General features: G+C 55.5%; 1 protein-coding gene across 4 annotated transcripts in view; it reads left to right on the forward strand.

The window, feature by feature from the left end:
- The window catches only part of CAMK2A (calcium/calmodulin dependent protein kinase II alpha), a 62799-nt gene that overhangs the window by 29345 nt on the left and 10843 nt on the right, over window positions 1-22611 (forward strand). For 2 of the 4 annotated variants that reach the window (XM_027077116.2, XM_053200311.1), the window contains 9 exons: window positions 2576-2678; window positions 3984-4067; window positions 4198-4292; window positions 5524-5646; window positions 6023-6106; window positions 7596-7638; window positions 10087-10127; window positions 14728-14760; window positions 15743-15791. In XM_027077116.2, coding sequence (XP_026932917.1) covers window positions 2576-2678; window positions 3984-4067; window positions 4198-4292; window positions 5524-5646; window positions 6023-6106; window positions 7596-7638; window positions 10087-10127; window positions 14728-14760; window positions 15743-15791 — 655 coding nt within the window. The remainder of the gene's footprint in view (window positions 1-2575; window positions 2679-3983; window positions 4068-4197; window positions 4293-5523; window positions 5647-6022; window positions 6107-7595; window positions 7639-10086; window positions 10128-14727; window positions 14761-15742; window positions 15792-22611) is intronic. The other 2 variants (XM_027077128.2, XM_027077120.2) reach the window with 1 other exon arrangement.

Genomic DNA, 22611 nt, shown 5'->3' on the forward strand with positions numbered 1-22611 from the left:
CTAGCCTCAAGGCCTCAGCTTCCTTACAGCGGGGTTGCCATAGCAACCTCTGCACAGGGTTGTTGAGGATGTCAAAGGAGACAGCACAGTGTCTGGTGCTCGGACACATTGTCATTCTTGTTTCTGGGTCTCTGGCAGGTGGGGGGAGAAGAAAAACAGGTCTCGGGGTCCTCAGAGTCCTTCCTCTTCCCACCTGAATGGGAAGATGGACAGACCTAAGCAGATGTGCAGTCTAGGGTTGGTGCGAGCCACATAGCCTTGCCTGGTCGGCACAGACTCCTCGCTGGTTACCTCGGTTGGTATCCCCAGTTTGCAGAACAGGAAACTGAAGCTTAGAGTGTCTAAGGGACCTGCCCAAGAATACGCAGTTCAGCTGTGTCTGGGCTAGGACTGGAGCCCTGGCCTTCTGACCCCAGATCCTGTGCCCGCAGTGGCCTGGGCCAAAAAGCCCCTCAATGCAGTTCCTGCTTCTACAGTAGTTCCTTCTAGGTGCCTTTAAACCTCTCTGCGTTTGGCCTTCGGCGACTCTGAACTTGCTTCTTATGGGGTATCCCCCTTGAACCACTGGGAAATGCTCCTTCAATCTTTCCTGCTGTGGGAGTTTTGTCTGTGAACCCCAGTTCTACCCTTTGGGGTCACACAGATCAAGCCTCCAGCTTGGAGCAGCCCAGAGACCCTTGGGCAGCTTTGTTGTGCCTCCTAAATCTTCCACAGGCTGTTCTCCTCCGTTCCCAGGCAGGACAGGATTTCCAGGCCCTCTTCATCCTGGGCGCCCTCTCTGGGCGCCCTCCCTGGGCGTCCTCCAGTGGGACCCAGGTCCCTCTTTGGGATGCAGTGCTCTGACCTGAGCCCCTGCCCACCTCTATCATGAGCAGTCCATGGTTTCTCAGCTGAGCTCCCGTGAGCTCCTAGTCTATCAGTCTACACCCACAGGTGAGTGTGCACTCCCAGAGGGGCCTGTTCCCATTATAGCTACAGCCCCTGCACAGGAGGAGAAAGGAGGAGAGGCAGAGCAAATTTAGGCCACTCTGCATAGATTAATTAGTGGCATATTCATCAAATCAGGGCAGGACAGCTACCAAGGCCCAGGACACTTTGGGAACGCAGTCGCCAGAGGATAAAAGAGGCCTTAACGAAGGACGGATGGAGCTATATTTGTGTGGGTCCCGCCTAACTTTGATCAGTGGAAGGTCAGAGGTGGGACCCCTCGGAAGTTCCAGTGGGGAAGGGGGTCAGAGGAAACCAGCTGTCTCCGGGGACTCGGAGCCCACGCCCCCAGCCCACCCCAAGCAGAAACTGGGAGTGCTAATGCTCATCAACCACACGCTGTAGGCCACTGCCAAGGGCTCTACACGGATTAATCCGCACACTGCTCTGTGAGCTGGGCTTGATCCATTTTTCTGAGAGGAAACTAAAGCTCAGGATTGACATGACTTGCCCAAGTTCCACGGCATAGAAATGGTGGACCTGGGTCAGAAGCGAGGGCTATCTAACTGCAGGATTCACTTCCACTTCACTCTGTCCTGTGTAGGGGCATCTCCTCCTCTCCAGACCCAGCAGAAGACAGCAGCCTTGGGGCCCCAGAGGCCAGGCAGCATATATGAGGCCCTCTCTCAGCCTAGAGTGGTTAAAAACAGCTCTAGAGCCTGACTTTGCCTCGATTCTGGCTCTATAACTTATCAGCTGTGTGATCTTGGCCAAGTCACTTAACTTCTCCGAGCCTTGGTTTCCTCACCTTCATACATATGCCAAATACTTATTAAGTGTCTGCTCTGCGCTGTCCCCTCTCTTAGGTGCGGGTGATGTAGTGGTAAGAAACTCACTTTCTATAGAGGTGACAGATAATGGACAAGCACAACAACAGATGGGGAAACATTACAAATTGTGATGATATCTCTGAAGATAGTAACAAGTTGCTAAGACAGAGGCTACCTGGGGGCTCCTCCTTTGGATAGTCATGGAGGGATCCTTTGACAGGGTGACATGAAGGTGAGAGCAGATGAAGAGAAGAGGTCAGCCCTGTGGAGCTCAGAGAAGGAGCAAATCAGATAGGGGGAGCGGGAAGCACAGAGGCCCTGAGGTGGGAACAAGCATGACTGTTTTGGGGAATGTAGGAAGGCTACTGTGGAAAACAGGGAGAATGATGCTGACCCCAAAGGTTGTTGAGGCCATAAGATGATGTATGCAAAACACTTAGCCTAGTGACTGGCACCTAGGAGGGGGCGCAATAAATATCCCTCCTTCTCTATTATAGTGGTGGCTATTCCCCCAACTCCCTGCCCTCACCTCAGCCCCAGCCCCAAACCCTGAGATGAGGTGAAGGAGGGGATGCGGGGTGGGGAAAAGGTCTTTCTGGTGCAGTAGATGGCGGTGTTGCCCTAGGGTCGTCCCCTGTCTGGGGGCTGAAGCTCGGGGTCCCGTGGCTGGGACTGGAGGGGCAGGTGCAGGGCACCTCGGGATTGTCCAGCTGCTCCTCCGTACGCCCAGGCCCCCGGAGGTGAGGTTCTGAATCTGCTCATCACTGTCTTCTGGCTCTTTCCTCCCCCACTTCACTCTTCTCTCTGGTCCTGGGAAGCCGGAGAATCTGCTGTTGGCTTCCAAGCTCAAGGGCGCCGCGGTGAAGCTGGCGGACTTTGGCCTGGCCATAGAGGTGGAAGGGGAGCAGCAGGCATGGTTCGGTGAGTGGGAGCAGGGGGTGCCAGGGGCACTGGGGGCCGGCCTTGTGTTGACACGTTGGCCTCTAGGAGAGCCCTGCCCAAGCAGGGGCAAGTGGGAGATGGCTGTTGCACTAGCCAGGGCTCTAGGAGTAGCGGTCCCAGCCCAGTCAGCCCCTGGTCACTGGGTGTTGCCCATCCTATATCCACGGGACTCAGGCACAGGGACACGGTTATCATGAAAAGAGTACGTGGCTTCTTCACACGCACGTGCACCATCCCCACTGGCTAGGGGGTTTCCACGGGTTTCCCTAACAGCCTGGGTACCAGGGCTAATTATCCTGATTTTACAAATGGGGAACAGAGGCTAAGAAACTTGGAAGAGTTCACGGGAGATCAAAAGGGGAAGAGCCAGGATCTAAGCTCACACAAGCCCGAGCACTCTGAGATTCTGGCATAATTAAGTCCTTTCCGCTATCTGGGGAAACTTTTTAGTGGGCACTTTTGATCATCGGTTAAGAGCCAGAGCTCTGGGTTCAAGTTCTGACTCTGCCACTTAGGAGGTGTGTGATTTGGGACGAGTCACGTCACCTTGCTTGAGCCTTTGTTTCCTCACCTGTGAAATGGGGGTGATAACAGCACGTTCCTCAGGGCTGTGTGAGGAGTGAGACCAGATGTGTAAGTGCTCAGCTCCGTGCTTAGCACACACACTTAAGAGATAGTCACTGTTCTTAGGATTATCTGTTAAAGTACTTTGGATGCCTGTTTGTTGCCAGCGAGATCCTCTCAACAATGCCGGGAGGTGGTGAAGGGAGGCGTCCCTAATCCCTCATTTGACAGATGAGGAAACTGAGGCCTCGAAGAAAAAGAGACTTAAGGCAAAACCAGAGCTGGGGAGAGTCCTCCTCCTCTCCCAGGACCAGCTCCGACAAGGGTGGGGAGTGGGCAAGGGTTCTGCTCGGCTATAGCTGACACGGCAAGGACATTTGGTCTAGCGTGCCACCAGCACTTGATAGTGGCCGCAGGATGGCTGTTAGAAGTGAGGGATGCTGAGTCAGGACCCCACGGGAAGGACTCTGGGATTGATTGATGACTTCTGCCATAGGCTCTGGAGTGGGGGTAGTGCACTGTGGACTTGTCCAGCCTGGTCTAGAGGCTTTGCTGCCTGGCCGGGCCAGAGCTTCCTGCCCTCGACACACTCTTGGGGGCAGGGAGTGTTTTCCTCATCTCCAGGGCAACCTCATCCCTCTTCCAGCAGGATCTTGCTCTGCGTTGCTAACGTGCCAACCTCTGTGTGTGTGTCTGCCTGTCTGGGTGTCTGGGGAGCAGGGTTCGCAGGGACGCCTGGATACCTCTCCCCGGAAGTGCTGCGGAAGGACCCGTATGGGAAGCCTGTGGACCTGTGGGCCTGTGGTGAGTCTACCCCGAAGCCGCCTCATCCCCCCAGTCACCTGCCCCTCTGCTGCCCTCTCCTTTCCCATCCTTCCCCTCTTCATGGCTCCTCCCCACAGGGGGGTGAGGCTTCTCCTGGTCCTCTTCCCAGGGGTCATTCTGTACATCCTGCTGGTTGGGTATCCGCCATTCTGGGATGAGGACCAGCACCGCCTGTATCAGCAAATCAAAGCCGGCGCCTATGATGTGAGTGTCCCTCCTCCCTCCAGCCTCCCTGTCAACCCCTGTGCCTCCCTCCTGCCCTCCCAACCCACTTAGGCCCCCTGCCACTCTCTAATTGTGGGGCGGGTAGAGCCTGAGGGCTGATGCGTGAGGCCTCACCTCATGGTTGAGCCTCTGTGTGACGGGATTTAGCCCGGGGCCCCAGAGGGCAGAAACAGCACCCAAGTGGGATGAGAGGTGGAGGGTAGGTCCAGAAGCCAGACTCTCAACTCCCCCCCCACCCTGCTCCCGCCAATAGTAATGCACACATAAATAATAATAATACCTAGCACTGATACAGGACTCTTCTAGATGCTTTATATATATATATTACAGCTAATCTGCATACCAACCTATGACAGAGGTGTGAGTATTAGTCCCATTTTACAGATAAGATAGCTGAGGCGCAGCGAGGTTAGATAACTGCCTACACTGCATAGCCGAAAGTGGTGGAGCTGGGATTTGAACCCAGGCAGTTTGGCTCTAGCGTCTGTGTTCCTAAGGACCAAGCTGTACTGATTTTCTCTTTTTAAATTTTTTTTTTTTAACCTTTATTTATTTTTGAGACAGAGAGAGACAGAGCATGAACGGGGGAGGGTCAGAGAGAGAGGGAGACACAGAATCGGAAACAGGCTCCAGGCTCTGAGCCATCAGCACAGAGCCCGACGCGGGGCTTGAACTCACGAACCGCGAGATCATGACCCGAGCTGAAGTCGGACGCTTAACTGACTGAGCCACCCAGGCGCCCCTATACTGATTTTCAATAAGGCTGCTTCCATCAAGCTATGCGCTATGTGTTTCACGTCATATTTAATCCTCACAACATCTCTAGAGGCAGTTTGAGAGTCACATGACTTGTCCAGAGTCACACAGCCTAAGAGGCAGAGCCAGGACTTAAACTCAGCCTTCTGACTCTGGAGTCTGGCCTATAGCCGCTGGCCTACTGCTCCCCAGACAAGGCACAGCCTTAGAACAACAGAGGAAGTCCTCCTTTCCCTCTGGCCTCTGTTCTGATTTGTCCCCGGGGCAAAGCACCCTGTCTCTCCTCTGGTTCCAGGGGGGTCCCTGCGTTGAGGGTCCCCACTCCTCCTGGTTGTGGATGCCCGAGTGGATGGGCAGTAGGACCCCTGCCTGCTCCCCTGCCAGTCAGGGGCTGGGGGATCGCAGGGGTGGCCTGGGCTAGGCTGGGCAAACCTGGCCCCTCTGCCCCTTCCAGTTCCCGTCACCAGAATGGGACACTGTCACCCCGGAAGCCAAGGATCTGATCAATAAGATGCTGACCATCAACCCATCCAAACGCATCACGGCCGCCGAGGCCCTCAAGCACCCTTGGATCTCGGTGAGCCTTCCTCAGCAGGGCCCTTCCCAGGAGCCCCTCCTGACTTCAGGGTCTGGACCCCCATGGCTCTGCCCCTGGCCCCTCGGGCCCAACATGGGGTCAAGGGAGCTTGCTCACGAGACGCTGCCCGGCTGTGGTTCTCAGGGAGAAGTGAGAACGGGAGGCGTTGACATCATGACTGGCGATGCTACTGGCATTGAATGGCGGGTGCCGGGGGTGCCAAGCACCTGCAGCGTGGACAGCATTCCCTAGAACAGAGATTTGTCCCCCTGCCCCTCGCTCCCAAATCCCGACCACATCTCCATGAGACACCCTGCCGAGGGGCCCTCGGGCGGGCCTGGCTTCCACTCACAGACCTTTCCCCCTCTTCCTCCAGCATCGGTCCACTGTGGCCTCCTGCATGCACAGACAGGAGACCGTGGACTGCCTGAAGAAGTTCAACGCCAGGAGAAAACTGAAGGTAATGGGTCCCCGCCCTCCCGAGCCCCCGACATGGAGTAGCTTGGTCGGGTCTCCGCAGAGGCCGAGAGACTCCCTCACAAGTTCTCTCCTTCACTGAGTCAACAAGCATTTACTGAACATCTACTGTCTGGGCTGGGGAGGGGGCGGTGGAAAGGACAGACAAGGAAGCGGGACATTAAGGGGCAGTGGTGAGTGCTGTGCCTGGGCACACCCTGGGGCTGGAGGAGTACACGGCAGGGCCACAGTCGAGGTCTGGGAGGACCACGGAAGCATCCCAGGAAGACTTGCTAGGCAAGTGGCATTTAAGCAGACGCCCCAAATGACAAGCAGGTATTAGCGGTGTGGAGTCAGTGTGGGCAGATGTTCCAGACGGAGGGAAAAGCTTGTGCAGAAGTCCGGAAGCGTGGTTCCAGAGTGGCTGGTGAGGGGTTCTGGGGGTGAGATGGGATGGGGCAGGAGGCCAGGGGCATGAGAGATCCGGCTGCCAAACACAGGAGATGACAAGCCAAGAGACGTGGTCAGGGGTCACGGCCCAGAGGAGGCCACAGTGGGACCCAGGTGGGCCCGGAGCTGCCAGCCTCTCAAGCAGGTCATGTGTGCCCCCAGGGCTGTGATAGCTCCTGGCCTAGACCTTGCCAGGGACCCCACGAGCAGGTAGGAAGAATGACTGAGGAATCTCCAGCCCGCTGGAACAGAGAAGCCATCAGAACGCTGAGTGACAGGTGCTGAGGCCTCAACTCATTCAGAACCTCCTCACCAACTGCTCCCAGGCCTGATGTGGCAGCTCAGGAAGGGGACACGGGCCAAGGGGGTGGTGGGCAGCATGAGGCCAGGAGAACTAAGTCCCACTGCCCCCCACCCCCCAGCCCCCACTGGGAGCTGTCGCAGAGGAAGTCTCAAAATGTCAGAACCATTTTTCATGTCTTAAAATCATGAACTGTCACACTCAGAGAGTGTCCAGATCAGACTGTCAGAACCAGCAGGGCGGTGCCTTAGCTCCCTCATCGAGACAAAGAGTTTCTTTGTCAACCCTCCACGGCTCTGAGCCCAGGAGCCCCGAGTGGACAAACTAACGATGAACTGAGGGCTCGAATGCACCGGGTGGAGAGTAAAGGGGGCCCGGGAGGACAGGCCTATTGTCCTTGTCCAGGCAGGACATTTCCTTGGCCTTTAGGAGCCCCCACTGACAGCTGTCCCTGAGCCCTTTTACCAGGCCAGTGGAACCTATTAATATCTGCTGCTAGGGTGGCCCTGTTCCAGGAGCTGTGCCAGCTAAGGCCTAGCTCTCCCCGACTTCCCCAGGGAGGCAGGGACGGTCTCTGGGCTGTGGGGTGAAAACAGATGGAGGGGCAGGGCAGAAGGCTTTGGCTTTGTGTCTGAATGCAGCACCTGCCTCCCCTCCCCCCACCCCTCCCATTTCTCTGTCTCTCCTCTCCCCCCTCACCTCTGACCTCCTGTGCCCCATGCCCCCTCCTTCTCTGTTGCAGGGAGCCATCCTTACCACAATGCTGGCTACCAGGAACTTCTCTGGTAGGTGGTGGGACCTCAGAGCCCCAAATATATCCCGCACAGGTCTGTTGGAAGCACTGCCCTGTTGGATATCTGGGTGGCCTTGAGCCAGGGGCCTGGGGAGAGTGAGGGCTACAGAGGACCAAAGACTGGGGGCTTAGGTCGCTTGCACCCACAAGTGGCAAGAGGTGAAAGGTCAGCAGGCCAAAGGCCCATCAGGAAAGGCTAACGCCCCAAACTCACAGCAGTGCTGGGTTCTCAGGCTGGGCCAGCCCCAGGGGGAGTCCTCCCAAACACTGGGGTACACGTCCAGGCAGGACTGAAGTAGGCCCAGGAAGTAGCAATATTCCTGTTCCCCGCTGTTACTGAGCCCTGTGCTAAGCAGTCCCCATGCTTTCACTCAGGTGGTCTTTGGTGACAAGGCAGTGGGGGCCATTGCTAGGCAGAGAGAGGCAGAGCCTGCTTCTGGTGCAGCTTCAAGCAACCCCGGAGCAAGCCCTTAACCACGACAGGTCACCAGGGAGCCGAGGTAATGGTCTTTGGCCTTGGCCGTAGCCGGCTGGTTAAGGCAGGGAGTACCCAACGACCTGTGGCATGTGGCCCCAAAGAGAAAAGGAAGGGATTTGCATCAGGGCTTAGCAAGAAGCTCCCCTTGGCGCATGGGAGAGAACCCAGGTCAATGCCTGCCAGAGGCTTCTCTCTGGGGAGGCTGGACAGCTGACGGGGCAGCTGAGCAGATATAGCAAAGCTCACCCGAGGGGCCCTCTGGTTGGGGCTGGGCCAGTCAGAGAGGGCTGCTGTGGACACGTGGCCGGCTCCACAGCAAGGGGTCGGCTCTGGGAAGCTATGGCTCTGGCTTCCCAGAGAGTCTATCTGCCCATTGAACCAGCTGGAAGAATGAGACCCACGGGTGGGAAAACTCTGGAACTTCACATTTGGGCTTGCCCCACCGCATTTAACTGCCTTCCCACTCTCTCCTCAGACAAGGATCCTGCAGTTCCTTAAACTGAAAGATGAGCCACCCAGACAGTCAGAGTCTTTTTTTAACGTCTGAAGGGCCCCTAGAAACTCTAGTCCAGATGGTGCCCATGGGTCAGTTCCCATCTCTTGATGGGCTTGTGGGACCAGTGGTGTTTTAAAACAGTGGTGTTTTTGAAAAGAGTTCCCAGCACTTAAAAATTAGGCGATTTCATAGAAAAACTCAGATTTCTGTCTTCTCTTGAAGATCAGAACATGTGACCTCATGGGACCCACAGTCCTGCGGTTGTGGGCTGGAGCTGAGAGCGCCCCCTTGAAGCTGGAGGGGCAACTACTCCCCCTGTTCTTCTGTACACCCCAGTCCAGCCCACGAAGCTCATAGAAGCTTCCGTACACCCCAGTCCAGCCCAGGAAGCTCATTCCTCCCAGCTTTGGGATCCAGAGGCACCCACCCCTGCATTTACTTTCTAAGAGGGAGACTTGCCTGGAAGGGGTCACAGGTAGAGACGTGAGAAGGACTGGGAAGCTGGGCTAGCATGAACCTGTCATTCTGAGCCTCTGGGGCGTCCATGTCCCATGCCGCCCCTTTTCCCAGGCTCCCCCTTTCCCGGCGTCCGGGAGAAGGACTTACAGTGACTACCATTTACCGACCATCTACTGCATCGAGGTCAAGTGCTGTGCTAAGCACTTCATAGTTATCCTGTCTCGCGTAACTTAAGGCATTTGTTTGAAGTCTGAAGCGGCCAGATGCCGGGCTGGGCAGGGCTGGGCATTCCTGCTGATTCCTGGCTGCTGCCCTCTCCAGGGGCTCTGTCCAGGAGTCAGGGAGGGAGGGAAAGAGGAACAACAAGAGGAGGGGCCTCCCTGAGAACCGCTGCTCTGCTTTTCCCAGCACCAGGGACACAGCCAGCCCGAGCATGGGGCTCTGGAATTTAGGGGTAGGGAGGCCTCTGTTGGGGTGGGTGCTCTGGCAGGGATGGGCCCCAGAGCGGGGCATCTGCTTCTCATCACCGGCAAAACGACGCTCGCAGCTGTCCGGAGTGAGTAGGCAGGGCTGACACATGACCTCCGCAGCAGCATGGGGCTAAAATTAGAGTGGGCCAGGGTGGGGAGGGAGCGTCCAGCCCCGGGCCAGGCAGCCAGGCCTCTGGGTTGGCCACCAGCAGCACGGGTGGTGACTGGGATCCAGAGGGAATCCCTGGGCTGAAACAGCAACCCCACGGGCCTGGGACACATTGATCACCTCTTACAACCCATGGGGCCAGAGGGTCACACTCAAGATTGCTGAGGACGGGGGAGCCCAGGCCCACCTAGGGGGCCACCGGCAGTCCAGGCCCCAAGGAGGAAGGAGGAGCAGAAGGAGGAGGTGTCCCCCGGATCACTGAGCCGGCTCCGCACCCTCTGCCGGCCCGCGGATGCTGCTGTTCCTTACCCTGTGGGCCTTGGTGCCCTGCCTGGTGTTGGTAACCCTCTACTTTTTCTCCTCCGCAGGAGGGAAGAGCGGAGGAAACAAGAAGAATGATGGTGTGAAGGTAAGCCCCCGGGAGCCCGGCAGGGCCAGCGTCAGGCAGCGTTTCCACCAACAGGGCCTGCCTTTCAGGGCTGGGGCGAGACCCAGGCCTTGCTGAAGGTGTTGTGGGCAGATGTGGTCACTTGTGCGGCCGGGCTGTCCCCAGGATTGGTGGGGGAGGGGGGGGCTGGGGGGAGGAGAAGGGGGAGGGTTGAAAGTAGGTGGGAGAGGCAAGTGGCCAGGGGAGTTGGGGCGGGCACAAGGAAAGGGGCAGATCTGAAGATACCTGTGGTTCTCTGGGATGGGAAGACTGGAAAGTGAGAGGGTACAAAGAAGAGACAGAGCTGATCATGAGGGGTGACCTCCTCCTCCCCGAGTGTGGGCTGGCTGGAACGGGCCCCTGACCCAGTGTGCACCCCAGTCCAACCCACGAAGTCCATGGAGGTTGGATAGCCAATCATCTGACAGAGGCACCCACCCTGTCAAGGCCTGCCGGCTCAGGGCCAAGAATCTCCTCCTCCCCATGACCCAGGCCTGCCCTCTGTCCCCACCCCCGATGCCCTGCCCGAGCTACTTCCGCCCACACCCTGCTGACCCCTCCTTCCCTCCTCTCTCTTCTCCCTCTGCTTTCTGGGGCCTGGCCCCCCTCCCTCTCCGGCCCCCTCCTCCCCTGCCACTGGCTTGCCTTGTGGGCTCTCCTCTCTTGAGACCCTGCCTTTTTCTGGGCTCAGAGCCCTGCCTGGCCAGGACCCCAGGGCTGGGCTGTGCCCAGGATGCTGGAAGGTGTGGGATGCTGTCCAAACACAGCCATCCAGGTGGGCTGGTGGCTTCATGGCTTCATTGTAGTGGCATTTATGGTCTCAGGCCACTGGCTTTCGTTTGGTTTAGGGGTTGCATGGGAGGAGATCTGGGCTGGCTGGCTGAGGCCAGGATCTGGGCCTCCTCTCTGCCCTTAGTCCTCTGGGGGCTAAGTTTTCCTCATAAGTGCAATGTGCAATGGGTTGGGGTGGGGGGGCATGTGGACTCCATCATTTCTAAGATATAAGCTTTAAAAACAGAAAAGTAAAAAAAAAAAAAAAAAAAAGCCAACAAAACCCTATCTAATCCTTTTTCCTTCTCATCTTGGGAACGTGAGGAATACATAATTAGTTGGTTATCAGCCAAAGTCAGTGGTTTTCAAACTGAACTTCTTGGAGCCTGAAGGTTCTGGGGAGGCATCCCTAGCAGCAGGGAGCACGGGATAGAAAGGGGGAGGCTGAGCAGAGAAGATTCTCGGCTTCTCACACCCACTTCAGCCAAATAGCTCCATGTAACAGACATCGCAGTGGTTAAGGGAGCCAGGGAGGGCTTAGCAGCTAGAGACCTCAGCTGGTTATTTCAATCCCTTGAGCCTGTGTTTCCTCATCTGGGCAATGGGAGTAAAAGGGATTCCCACCTCCCAGGGCTGTTTGTGAGGATGAAGCAAACCAGCATATCCTGAGGATTCAGCAGGGGTACTGGCGTGCGATCCTTGCTCATGAGATGCTAGTCAGTATTATCTTTTCTGTTTTCTAGATTGGACTTGCAAGTAAGATTTCCCTTGAAAACAAAGTTTGATCAAGGAAGTCTTTGGAAACACAGCTCTAAAGCCAACCCAATTTATAAAGTTAACACACACCTATCCCAAATCCTAGGATGGAATCCAGAATTGAGTTCTGGCTGCCTGGCTGTTTTGGGTCATGCATGAGTCAAACACTCTCCCCCCTCCAATTGGAAAGGGTAATGGGGGGAGGTACAGTATGAGGGTGGCCCAGTTTGGAGCAGCCGGGGTCCTCTTGGCCCTAGTGGGTAGACACCAGGGGTGCTGGGGTCCCTGGGAAAAAAAATCATACTCGAAGGACATAGGGCAGAGGTCACAGGTGCGGGTGGGCTGTGGCTGAAGTCAGCGGAGGAGGAGGGGCGGAGGGAGGGTTTCCCGTCTGCTTGGCTCTTGGGTGTGGCCCTGGCAAAGGCTGACACAGAGCCGTTGGGTGTGAGGTCAGGTCCTCCCTCATAGTGGGTCTTGGGATGAAGCTCCCTTCTGGCTCCTCTCCAGCCCAGGCCAGGAGGCAGAGGCTATCTGGGGGCAAGGACATCACGTAGCATGGCGGAACTCTGGCTAGTCACTGCAAGGCGTGCCAGTGGGCCCAGCTGGAGAAAGAGCCACTCCTGCTTGCAGCAGCAGGACAGACCCTGAGCGGCTTCTCAGGTGGCTTTGGTGTGGATGAAGAGAAACCCAAAGGCCAGGAATAGCCAGAGTTAACCAGGGGCCTGCCCGGGAGTTGGGGAGCCTAGCCTGCAATGTGTTGCTCTGGGGGGTCCAGTCGTGTGTTTCACTATGAGTGATGCTGGACCTCCAGTCAAGGAACCGTTGGTTTGATGGGCCCCACCTTGCCCTCCTTTGGCGATCTGGGTCATCAGTCCTGCCATCTGTGCAAGGGGAGAATGGTAGGTGTTTCCTGCGGCCACCTACACCAGAGTGGGCCCTGGGGAGTCACACCATGTGCTGCTTGGAACAACACACATTCCACCCAAGTGGGGACGTACATATTCTTCTTACCACTTGGTCCCTAAAGAAACCACCGACTTCATCGGAGGCTTTGCTGAAGCCCCAGTGATTGCTTCCAACGCTGGACGGGAAAAGGGCTGGTTGGGGAACAGAGATAACACCGTACTGTACTTTATGGGCTTTGCAAGGCTAATTTTGACCCTACTTTACGTCTGCCATCTTTGCTAACCCTAGAACCATGCTTTTGCACGTGGTTCTGGGAGATGTGACTCTGCTTTTGGTGAAAGCCCCTGGTCAGTGCGGGGTTATTATTAGCATCGTCATCGTTTGTGATCCGGGGAAATCGAGCCTTTCTGTTGGCAAGAAGTGATGCCCTCCACCCCCGCCTCCCAGCCACCTCTAAGCCTCTGCTTCTATGAGGAGCGGCCGACCACTCCCACCCCTCAGCCCCACTCACTGCCCCCTGTTGGTGTCCCATCCGTGCCATCGTGATTCCTCTCCCCCATGTCCCATCCTGTCACTGTATGTCCGAATCTGACGCAGTCTCTGCTCTGTGTTCCCTCCTCGTGTCCCGCCTGGAACCCCGGGCCCTGCGTTCCTCAGGTTTCTGCTAGAAGAGGGGATGAGGGGCTGGCCGTGGGCTGCTGGCTGTGGGAGTCTACCAAGCTGGGGCAGATGCAGGGACTGTGAGACTTTACACTGGGCAGTGCCCAGTGAGCCACTTCTGCCACATCTTTGGGGGCCCTGGACGGAGAGCACAGGATCTTAGGCTCCTCCTGGCCCTCAGAGGATCCTGGATCTTGAAGTCAGAGAGTGCAGACTTAGACCTAAGGATCCTCAGAGAAAAGCCAGTGCCTCCGCCGCCCCTCACCGCCCCCACAAAGGCCTACCCTGAGGGCATCTCAAGTCTGTCCCCGCTCACAGTACAGCGAGGAGAACAGCTTCCAAGCCTCTTAGACATAAGCGCGTCCAGGAAGGACGGGCCTTTGCAGCGCCATCAGGCTATGGGGCCTGGAGACCTGGACAGAGGAGAAAGCCTGCATTCAGGGGTTCCAGCCTCCCCTCTGCTACCAGCTGGCTGAGAGACCTCGGGCAGGTCACTGCCCGTCTCTGGACCCCAGCTTCCCATCCGTCCAATTTTAGCATCAGTCTTGACCTACAGCCCCTCCTGAATGTGAGTCTTTGCACCACCTAGCTTAGGAGTGAGCGAAGGAGAAGACAATCGGCACGTGTCCTCTCTCTTTCTCTCCTTCCCATGGTTCCCCAGCCAATAATAGGAATGAAGCTATAAATCCCCCCAAAACTGGAGTAGGAGGGAGGGCAGGGCCTAAAGACTCAAATTCTGCGCTCAGCCATGCGTCTGGCTGGGCCTCAGTTTCTCTGTCACCATTAAGGAGCTGAACAGGCCAGTCGCTGGGAAGCAGGATTTCAAAGGCTACTTAAAGGACTGGTTTCCACACCGGGGCCTGCTTTGAAGTCACCTGGCAATACTGTTTAAAACGGAGATGCCCAGGCCCCGCCCCACACCTAGTTATCAAACTCCTTGAGGGGGCCTGGTGATGTTTTTTCTCAACAAGTTTCCCAAGTGACTATGACGCTCAACCCACCCGGGAGTGGGGTTCTTTCAGTAGAGACACACGTGGGGAGTCTAGGAGGAGACATGGGGCCTCATCTCCAGACCTGAGCACCTTCTCGTCTGGCAAGAGCTTTGGCTTCCGGAGGCCTTAGGCAACTGGCATCCAAGCCCTAGGATTGGTTTCCCCCGTCAGAGCTTGGTGTAGGGGGAGCCCTGGTCCAGGCAAGGCCCGGCCTGGAGCATGCTGGTCGGATGGCGAGCCCCAGGCAGTTGTGCATGAGGCCCCGAGAGCTTCAGACTGAGAGAGGATTGGCCATACTAGGGCAGCTCTTGCTGGTGGCCCTGACTTCGTGCCCCAATGCCACGCTGGCAAGGGACCACAGAGGGTGACCCTGAGGCCCATCATCCTTCCAAACCTCCCCTGTCTTTTGTTTCTCTGCTCCCTGCCGTTTCTTCTGCTTCCCTGCCGTTTTCACGCTGTGTCTTTTCCTGTCCCATCTCTTCTCCTTGTTTTTCCAGAAAAGAAAGTCCAGTTCCAGCGTTCAGTTAATGGTGAGTGTCTGCCGTCTCCCAAACGCCGGTAAATGCTGGGCCTCAAACCCTCGCTCCCGCCTCCCTCCTGCAGGGCTGCACTGGGAACCCGGGGCGGGGAGAGGGTGCTCAGGGCGTGCTTGGTACGTGTGTGCCTCGTGCGACAACATGTGTGTTGTGTGTGCGTGTCATTGGCGTGTTTCTGTTGACACCTCCAACTCCATGGCCCAGACCAGCAGCCTGGCGGCAGACCTGAGAGCCCCCTCAGGTATGAAGGTTGATTTGAACCCCATCCCACGTCCAGCCCTTGGCTTCTCGCTTCTCCCCGCCCTCCGCTCTGGAACTCGTCTCAGGGCTTGGTTTGTGCCAGTTGCAGCGAGGGGGGGCTCGGTTTGGCCAAAGGAGTGGGCGCCAGAGAGGCCCTTCTTGAGCTTTTCAATGCTACCCAGGGCCTGCCGGTGGCAGAGGAGCCACCAGCCCCTGCCTCTGTCGAGGGGATCCAGTGGTGGCATGGTGGCCCACATCCCTCTTTTTCTGACTCCATCGCTGTCTCCCTCAGTTGTGTGGTTTTTCTCCCCCGGAGGCCCAGCCTCTCTCACACTGGGCCTCCCCGCCTCTCTCTCTTCCTCTCCTGCCAGTGTGTGTATTCCTTCCCCGTTCTGTGGCCACCATATGCCTTTTCTGCTCTTCCACACCCCCTCTTGGCTCCCTCAAGCTGACAGGGCCAGGGAGCCCTCCCAACCCTTCCAGAAAGGCCAGGGTTCTCCTTGCAACCATCCCTTCATCCACGCCCCCTGCCACCAGCCACCCGCTCAGCTGGGCCCTCCCCCTCCTTAGGCCTGGAGGTCTGGCAGGGTTTTCAGTGCAGCATCTGGATGGCAGAGCCGGCGAGGCTTACGGAAACCGGGCCACAGCATCAGGCAGCCGGGGCGGCCCCGAAACTGGCCGTGTGTCTTCCCGCTTGCCAGGCAGGCCTCACCGTGTCCCGTGTTCTCTTTGGCAGGAATCTTCAGAGAGTACCAATACCACCATTGAGGATGAAGACACCAAAGGTAGGGGGGGCCTTGCCTCCAGTGTCTGGGAGCCCTGGGCCTCCCAGCAGGCCCCCTTTACTGACAGCCCGGGCTTGGAAGGGCCCCAGTACCAATGTGCGTCCTGTTCCTCCACAGAGAACGTGGCTGTGGCCGCTCGTAGACCGGGCACGCTGCGGGACACTGTTTCCCCATATGAGGTGCTTGGTCCGCTGGTGGCGTGCAGATAGGCTTTTCCTGTTGTAGGGGTCATGTATGGAGTTTGGTACGTTTTAGGGAAAGGATTAACATAGCCAAGTCATAGATGTGTCACAGTGGTAGACGTTTTCTTTTGAATTTTTAAAAAATGAGTTGATTTGGGGGCGCCTGAGTGGCTCAGTTGGTTGAGCGTCTGACTCTTGATTTTGGTTCAGATCACAATCCCAGGGTCATGGGATGGGGCCCCATGTCGGGCTCCATGTTGAGCATGGCGCTTGCTTAAGATTCTCTTTCTCTCTCTCTGTCTGCCACTCTTCCCTGATCTCTCTCTCTGTCTCAAAAAAAAAAAAAAAAAAAGTTGATTTTAGGAGCACCTGGCCAGCTCAGTCAGTGGAGCATATGACTCTTGACTCTTGAACTTGGAGTCCTGAGCACATAAAATAACTCTTAAAACGTCGCTCTTAAGTGCTACTGAAAGGAGCGGAAAATTGATATTCACTGTGCAAAATCCGGAAAAAATAAAGTCTATGTTGCTCATAAAAAAATAAAAAGAACTAGGAGTCCTGAGTTCAAGCCCCACATTGGGCATAAAGCTTACTTTAAATAATCAATAAAAAGTGAGTTGATTTTAAAAACACGAAGCGATGATAAGAAAGGAAGGGGAAGCAACGATTCAGAAAGTTCAGTTGACAGGCGTATGAGAAAGACCTACTGTAGCCAGGGGCTAACAGTCCCCAAAAGCCTTCAGATGGATGAGGGGGAGGAACCTAGATAACTGGGACTGGCTAGTAAGGGAGAAAATAGCAAGGACAGTAACAGGAACAGTGGCTGCCTTTTGTGGGGCACTTGCTAGACCTGTTCCACGCACCTGACATTTACCTGCACTTCACAACACCCCTGTGAGGCAGGTGCTGTGATTGAGCCCATTCTATGGATTGGGAAACAGAGGTCGAGTAAACTGGCCCAAGGTCCTCTAGCTCATAAGGGTAGGATTAGGATCTGAACCTGGGCAACGTGGCTCCGGATGCTGCCTCGTAACCATGGCTCAAAGGTGTGGCATGCATGCTTGGAGTGGGAGCAGAAAGGACGAGTGTCGACTTCTGCTCGGGGGACCCCAAATCCCCGGATGAGTTCGTGATGTCCTGCTGTGCTGCTTGCGCCCGGCCACCCCGCGGGACAGGGAGACCAGCCACGGGGGTGGGGGTTCTCACAGCTCATGGTGGAGACACCTGGGGGGTGTCTGTAATTTAGAAAAACACGGTTGGCTTGGAGAGATTGCAGCTATATCCGTGTCGACATTTCTCAGTGTAAACATTTGCCTCTAAAAGAATACAATGAAGGGGACAGAGCGGTTTACTATGTAAGATTTTTTGGTACCGTTGCGTTTCCGCCTCTAAGGTCGGTGTGACCCACAGAGCACCATGGCTACCTTCCCGACTCTGCCAGGATGCCTTGGGAGACCAGCCCCACCCTGTGTGTGTCCCTGGGTGGTCATTCCCAGCTGGGCATGGGGGCACTCTATCACCACAGCCTGGGACTAGAGCCAACCAGTCTTCCGTGATGACACCCTTTAAAAATAGATTACCTCGGGGTGCCTGGGTGGCTCAGCATGTTAAGCATCCCACTCTTGATTTCGGCTCCGGTCACGATCTCACGGTTTGTGAGATCAAGCCCCGAGTCTGACTCCCGAGTACTGACAGTGCAGAGTTGGCTTGGGAGTCTCTCTCCTTGCCCTCCCCCCACTTGCCTGCACTCTCCTCCCCCCCTCTCAAAAACTAAATAAAAACTTACCAAAAAAATGGATCATCCTGAAGAAAAGCTCCCTGTTGGGGTCAAGTCTGCACCCTAAGTCCCTCAGGTATGATTTTCTAACCACATTCCCAGCTCTTGCCCCTGTGGATTCTGATTCCATAGGTTTGTGGTGGCCAAGACATGGCATTTCTAAGGCTTTCCCCACATTAGAGGTTCACTGTCTTAATGATAAGAGGCACTGGGATTTTGAAAAGGCTCGTTGTGGTCTCATAATGCTGGTCTCAGAGCAGATGGGGGTCATGGATATAAACTGGCTCCGTGCTTCTTCACTGCGGTCCATTTTCTGGGTGACCTTGGGCAACAAACTCAACCTCTCTGAGCCTCAGTTTCCTTCAGTAAAGAGATGATGACGGTAGTATCCATTTCAGCGGGTTGCTGTGGGGATGAAATGAGAGGCTGTGTATCAAGTGGCTACACAGTATTTGGCACATAGTTATTGTTTAATAAATTTTAATTTCTTAAAAAATTTTTTTTTATTCCTTATTTAGTTTTGAGAGAGAGAGAGACACACACAGAATACAAGCAGGGGAGGAACAGAGAGAGAGAGACACAGAATCTGAAGCAGGCTCCGGGCTCTGGGCTGTCAGCACAGAGCCCGACATGGGGCTCGAACTCACAAACCACAAGTTCATGACCTGAGCTGAAGTCCAACGCTTAACCACCTGAGCCACCCAGGCGCCCCTAATTTCTTTATTTTCAAACTGGAGCTTAGGGCTGAATGATAAGAGGCCACATAACATTTCCTTGGAGCATTGATTTTACTCAATGATTATTTTGAGACAAATATTTATATGTTAAACAGACAGAGAAGTGTTTGGAACAGAATGCAAAATTTGTATGCGTTATAAGTGTAAAATGTGACCCGTCGAAGACATTGTCCCCAGTGAGTAATGGTTCTGGCTGGCGTCCCTGAGACCCCACATTTGCAACCATTATCCTCTCCTCTAGAGACCAGGATGGGAAGATTTGTGAAGTCTTAAATTTTTGTTCACTTACGCCCTTTTTGTAGAGGGGAATCTGAGGCCCAGAGAGAAAGGGTATATCCAGGTTATTACTGGCAGAACTGGGACCCCGTCCCCTGCTCAGTCTCCCACATGTAAAAGTCCATGTCTGATGGGAGAGACACTGGCTCAGCCAGAAGCTTCTCCCCGTGTCTGGCAGGAGAGAGGAGCCCTGCACCTCCCCCAGCTTCTTCGGGCCTCAGAGAAAGTTTCAAAAAAAAAAACCATTTTCTGGTGTTAATTTGTTAAGTCTTCTTACTAAGTGAGAATAGCAGCTGGTGGGGTAGATTCTGACCTAACATTAAAGTTAATTAGAAATGTCATCCTCTAGGGAACATTTCCCCCTGAGCAAAGAAAGAGACATTAATATTTCAGAGCACCTCAGGCTTCATGCACAGGCCTCTCACCCTCTGAGCTGCATTGAGGCCCTGCCAGGCTCCTTCCCACTTCCCTACCTCCTCCTGGTCAACTCCATGAAAAATTAATTTCCTCCCCAAACCCAAAGAGCTGCCTCAGAATCTGGGCAGAGACATTCTGGGAAATACCAGCCAGGAATGCTGATCCAATCTCAGTCTCGGCATGCTGTGTGACCTTGAGAGAGTGCCTTAACCTCTCTGGGGCCTCAGCTCTCCCATCTGTAGGGGAGCACTCCTGGATTGAATGAATGAACACCTGGTAGGTGAGAAATGCCAGAGATTGCTACTGAGCAGCTGCTGAATGGATCTCTCACACAGCAACAGGACTGCTGAGGACATGGAAGGAACCCAAAACCAGAATGAATTTCTCCACATCTCAGAAGCACCAGACTCCCAGATTTCCCATCCCAGAGATGAAGCTACTAGGGAGATTTCTGCTCACTAGACTTCCACTGCTGGCAAACTTGATGTCCTGAGTGGCTGGAGGCACAGCCAAGTTAGCCATAGTCTCTGGCTGCATTAAGAGAGGTATAGTGTCCAGAATTAGGGAGGGGATAGAGAGTGTTACCCCAGACCTGATATGCTGCAATATTCAAGCCACACTGAGGTTTGTGTGCTCACACTCAGAGAGGCATTTCAATAGCTCAAGGATGCTCAAAGAGTGGATGGCCAGCCTACGTCAGATCCTGCAAATCCCAACCCAGAGGCTTTCAGCCCTAAAAAGAGAAGACTAGTAGAGGGGGAGGGCAGAGGGTCTGGGGAAACAGGTGCACACTTCAGAGGCCCACAAGGCAGAAAGGGTAAGAGAAATATAAGAAGGGGCTTTCAGGGGGGAGATTCTGACTTAAAAGAAGGAGGAAGTGGGTGCAAAGAGAGGGAGATGTCAAACAGGGCAGCAGGCTGCAGACCCCCAAATCCCAACCCAGATGGAACCATCACGTATCAGGCTTCTGGAAAACATCCCTGCCCAGGCTGAAGACCAGAGGCTGTCCTCAGGGAAAACTTCCAATTCAGAGATTTCCGGATGACAATAATCACAGCTCTTATTTACGGAGTGCCAGGCACTGCTCTAAACGCTTTAGATTATGCATCATTATTTACATACATGAGTTGATATAAAGGGCTTGGAACCGTAGCTGGTCCTTAGTGAGAACCATCTATGTATTAGTTATTCCTACTGATACATTCTTAACTCACTCGGTCCTGGGAACCACCCTGTGAGGTAAGTAGTGTCCGTAGCTCCGTTATACGTACGGAGAAACTGAGGCACGCAGAAGCACCTTGCTCAAGGTCACAGTTATGAAGTGGCAGAGAATCTGGATCCAAACCCGGGGACTCTGGCTCCAGAATCCATGCCCCTGACCACGTCGCTAGCCTCCCTGAGATGGCAGTGAGAGGCAGCCCACAGGAGACAGGGCGTTAATTAAGCACAGGCTCGTGCAATGTCAGGCTGGAAGGAATCGTAAGGTCTGTACAGAAAAGGCTAGGAGGTGGGACAGGTGCCATGGCCTGCCCGGAGCACGTGGCCCGCTCTGGATCGGCAGCCTGATTCTGCGTGGGAGTGGAATGAGGCATCTCCTGGCAGGGATGGGTTTCTTCCCACCCTCTGTCTCCAGGAAGGAGGGCAGAGTCGACCTGGAGGCCAGGCTCTTGGGGTCCTAGGGACAGGGACCACCTGGCAACTTGGGCAATTCTAGTACACAGGGTGAAGACAGCAGCCCCAGGCCCCGGTGTTGGGTCCACCCACTGATTCATTCATTCAAGCCTCCTCTGCCCCCACCCCAGGCAAGACCCCAGAGGGAGCCGGCAGAGCTCAAGGTCTAAGACAGGCTCATTCCCATACCTGGTAAATCTTAGCAGAGCCAGCAGGTAAAGAATTAGCCCCTCACTGTGGTACTGACATTGGAGAAAATCACCAGTATGTCTACGGAGCACCCACTGTGTGCCAAGAGCCGTGCTGGGCACAGGGCCCCTGACCCAAGAACAGTATGACGACTCTGGTTGGGGCGGTCAGCCCACCACAGCAGACCGGCCGACCTCTCTCACCTCCGGTTTGCTCATCGCTGATGTGGAAGTGATGGCCACGTGAAGCTGTGCTGTGAGGCTTCGAGATTCCGCAGGTAGAGCACATAGCACAGTGCCTGATGCACTCGTTCATTCAGGGATGAGTGCCTGGGGGGGCCAGGGGTCCCATCCAGGTCCAGGGATCCTGTGCGACACGGGCAGCCACGGCCCAGCTTCCGTGGAGCACATATTTGAGTTGGGAAATAGATGAGCTTACGGGCCTGATACGTCAGGGAGCATGTGGGGTGTGGGGGTCCTGTGGAAAAGGCCGTGGGCTGGGAACCAAATTCTGCACCCAGTGTGTTCTATGTCCTCGGGCAAGTCACCCCCCCTTACTGGGCCTCCATTTCCCCAAAAGTCTGATAAGGAGGCTGAGTCCCTGGTCCCCAAGGGTTCTTTCAGCCTGGATGTCGTAGGACCCTGTGTCCTCTGGGCCTGAGGTGAGCTCCCTGGCGTGAGACGGGGTGGGGTTGCATGGGCGGTGGTGAGGAAAGGGGCAGGGACAGGGCCTCAGCCAGGCGTGGTCCCCTCCTTCGGCCCCAGACTGAGAAATGACAGTGTGCCCTTGAACCTCACTGAGGCTGCTCCAGTAGGCCGGAGAGCTGACTGGGTTTGGAGTGAAGCTTGGGCCTGGGTCGTTGGGGGGGGTGGGGGGGGGCTGCCACCAGGGAACCATGCGAGGCTTCTGGTGAGACAGCCCTGCCGGGAGCCACGACACCCGGCTCCAGCTTCCTCTGTCACGGAGGCCCAGTGTCCTTGTGGGTCAGATGGGGGGCACTGGCCCTTGCTGACCTCCCGGGGTGTCTGTGAGAAGCGGGTGTGGCAACCTGTGTAGGAGAAGGCAGAAAACGGCAGTGCTGAAAATGCATACCTACAGTGGGCCCGGGGGCTTCGTGTGCATCGCCCCTTCCCACCTCGTTACCTCGTTACCGGGAGTGGGGTGGGGGGCACTGTTGTCTCCGTCTGACAGGCCAGGAAACAACCCTGTGGCCTTGTTACACAGCGTGTAAGGACCTGCGCCGGCATTTCCATGAGGTCTGTCTGGCCCTCAAGTCTGGGTTTGGCACTGAAGGGATGAGAGGTGGTGGTGTTTCCATTTCACAGATGGGAAAACTGGGGCTCGGAACAGCACACATCTAATAAGAAAGCTGATGCCTAAACCTGTACTAGAAAGACCAATTATTTGTAGTGTTTCAGGGGTGGCCAGGGGAGGCCAGGTCTCAGCAACTGGGATTCGTTAAGGCCTAGAAAGTTCTGAACAGCTCAGTGCCTGATTCCTACAGGCACCCAAATAGACCAAAACGCTCACCCAGACCTGAGGGAGGAGTAAAGCCCTAAGACCTTCCTTGG

This window comes from Acinonyx jubatus, chromosome A1, assembly GCF_027475565.1.
Source record: "Acinonyx jubatus isolate Ajub_Pintada_27869175 chromosome A1, VMU_Ajub_asm_v1.0, whole genome shotgun sequence".
NCBI classification, from domain to species: Eukaryota; Metazoa; Chordata; class Mammalia; order Carnivora; family Felidae; genus Acinonyx; species Acinonyx jubatus.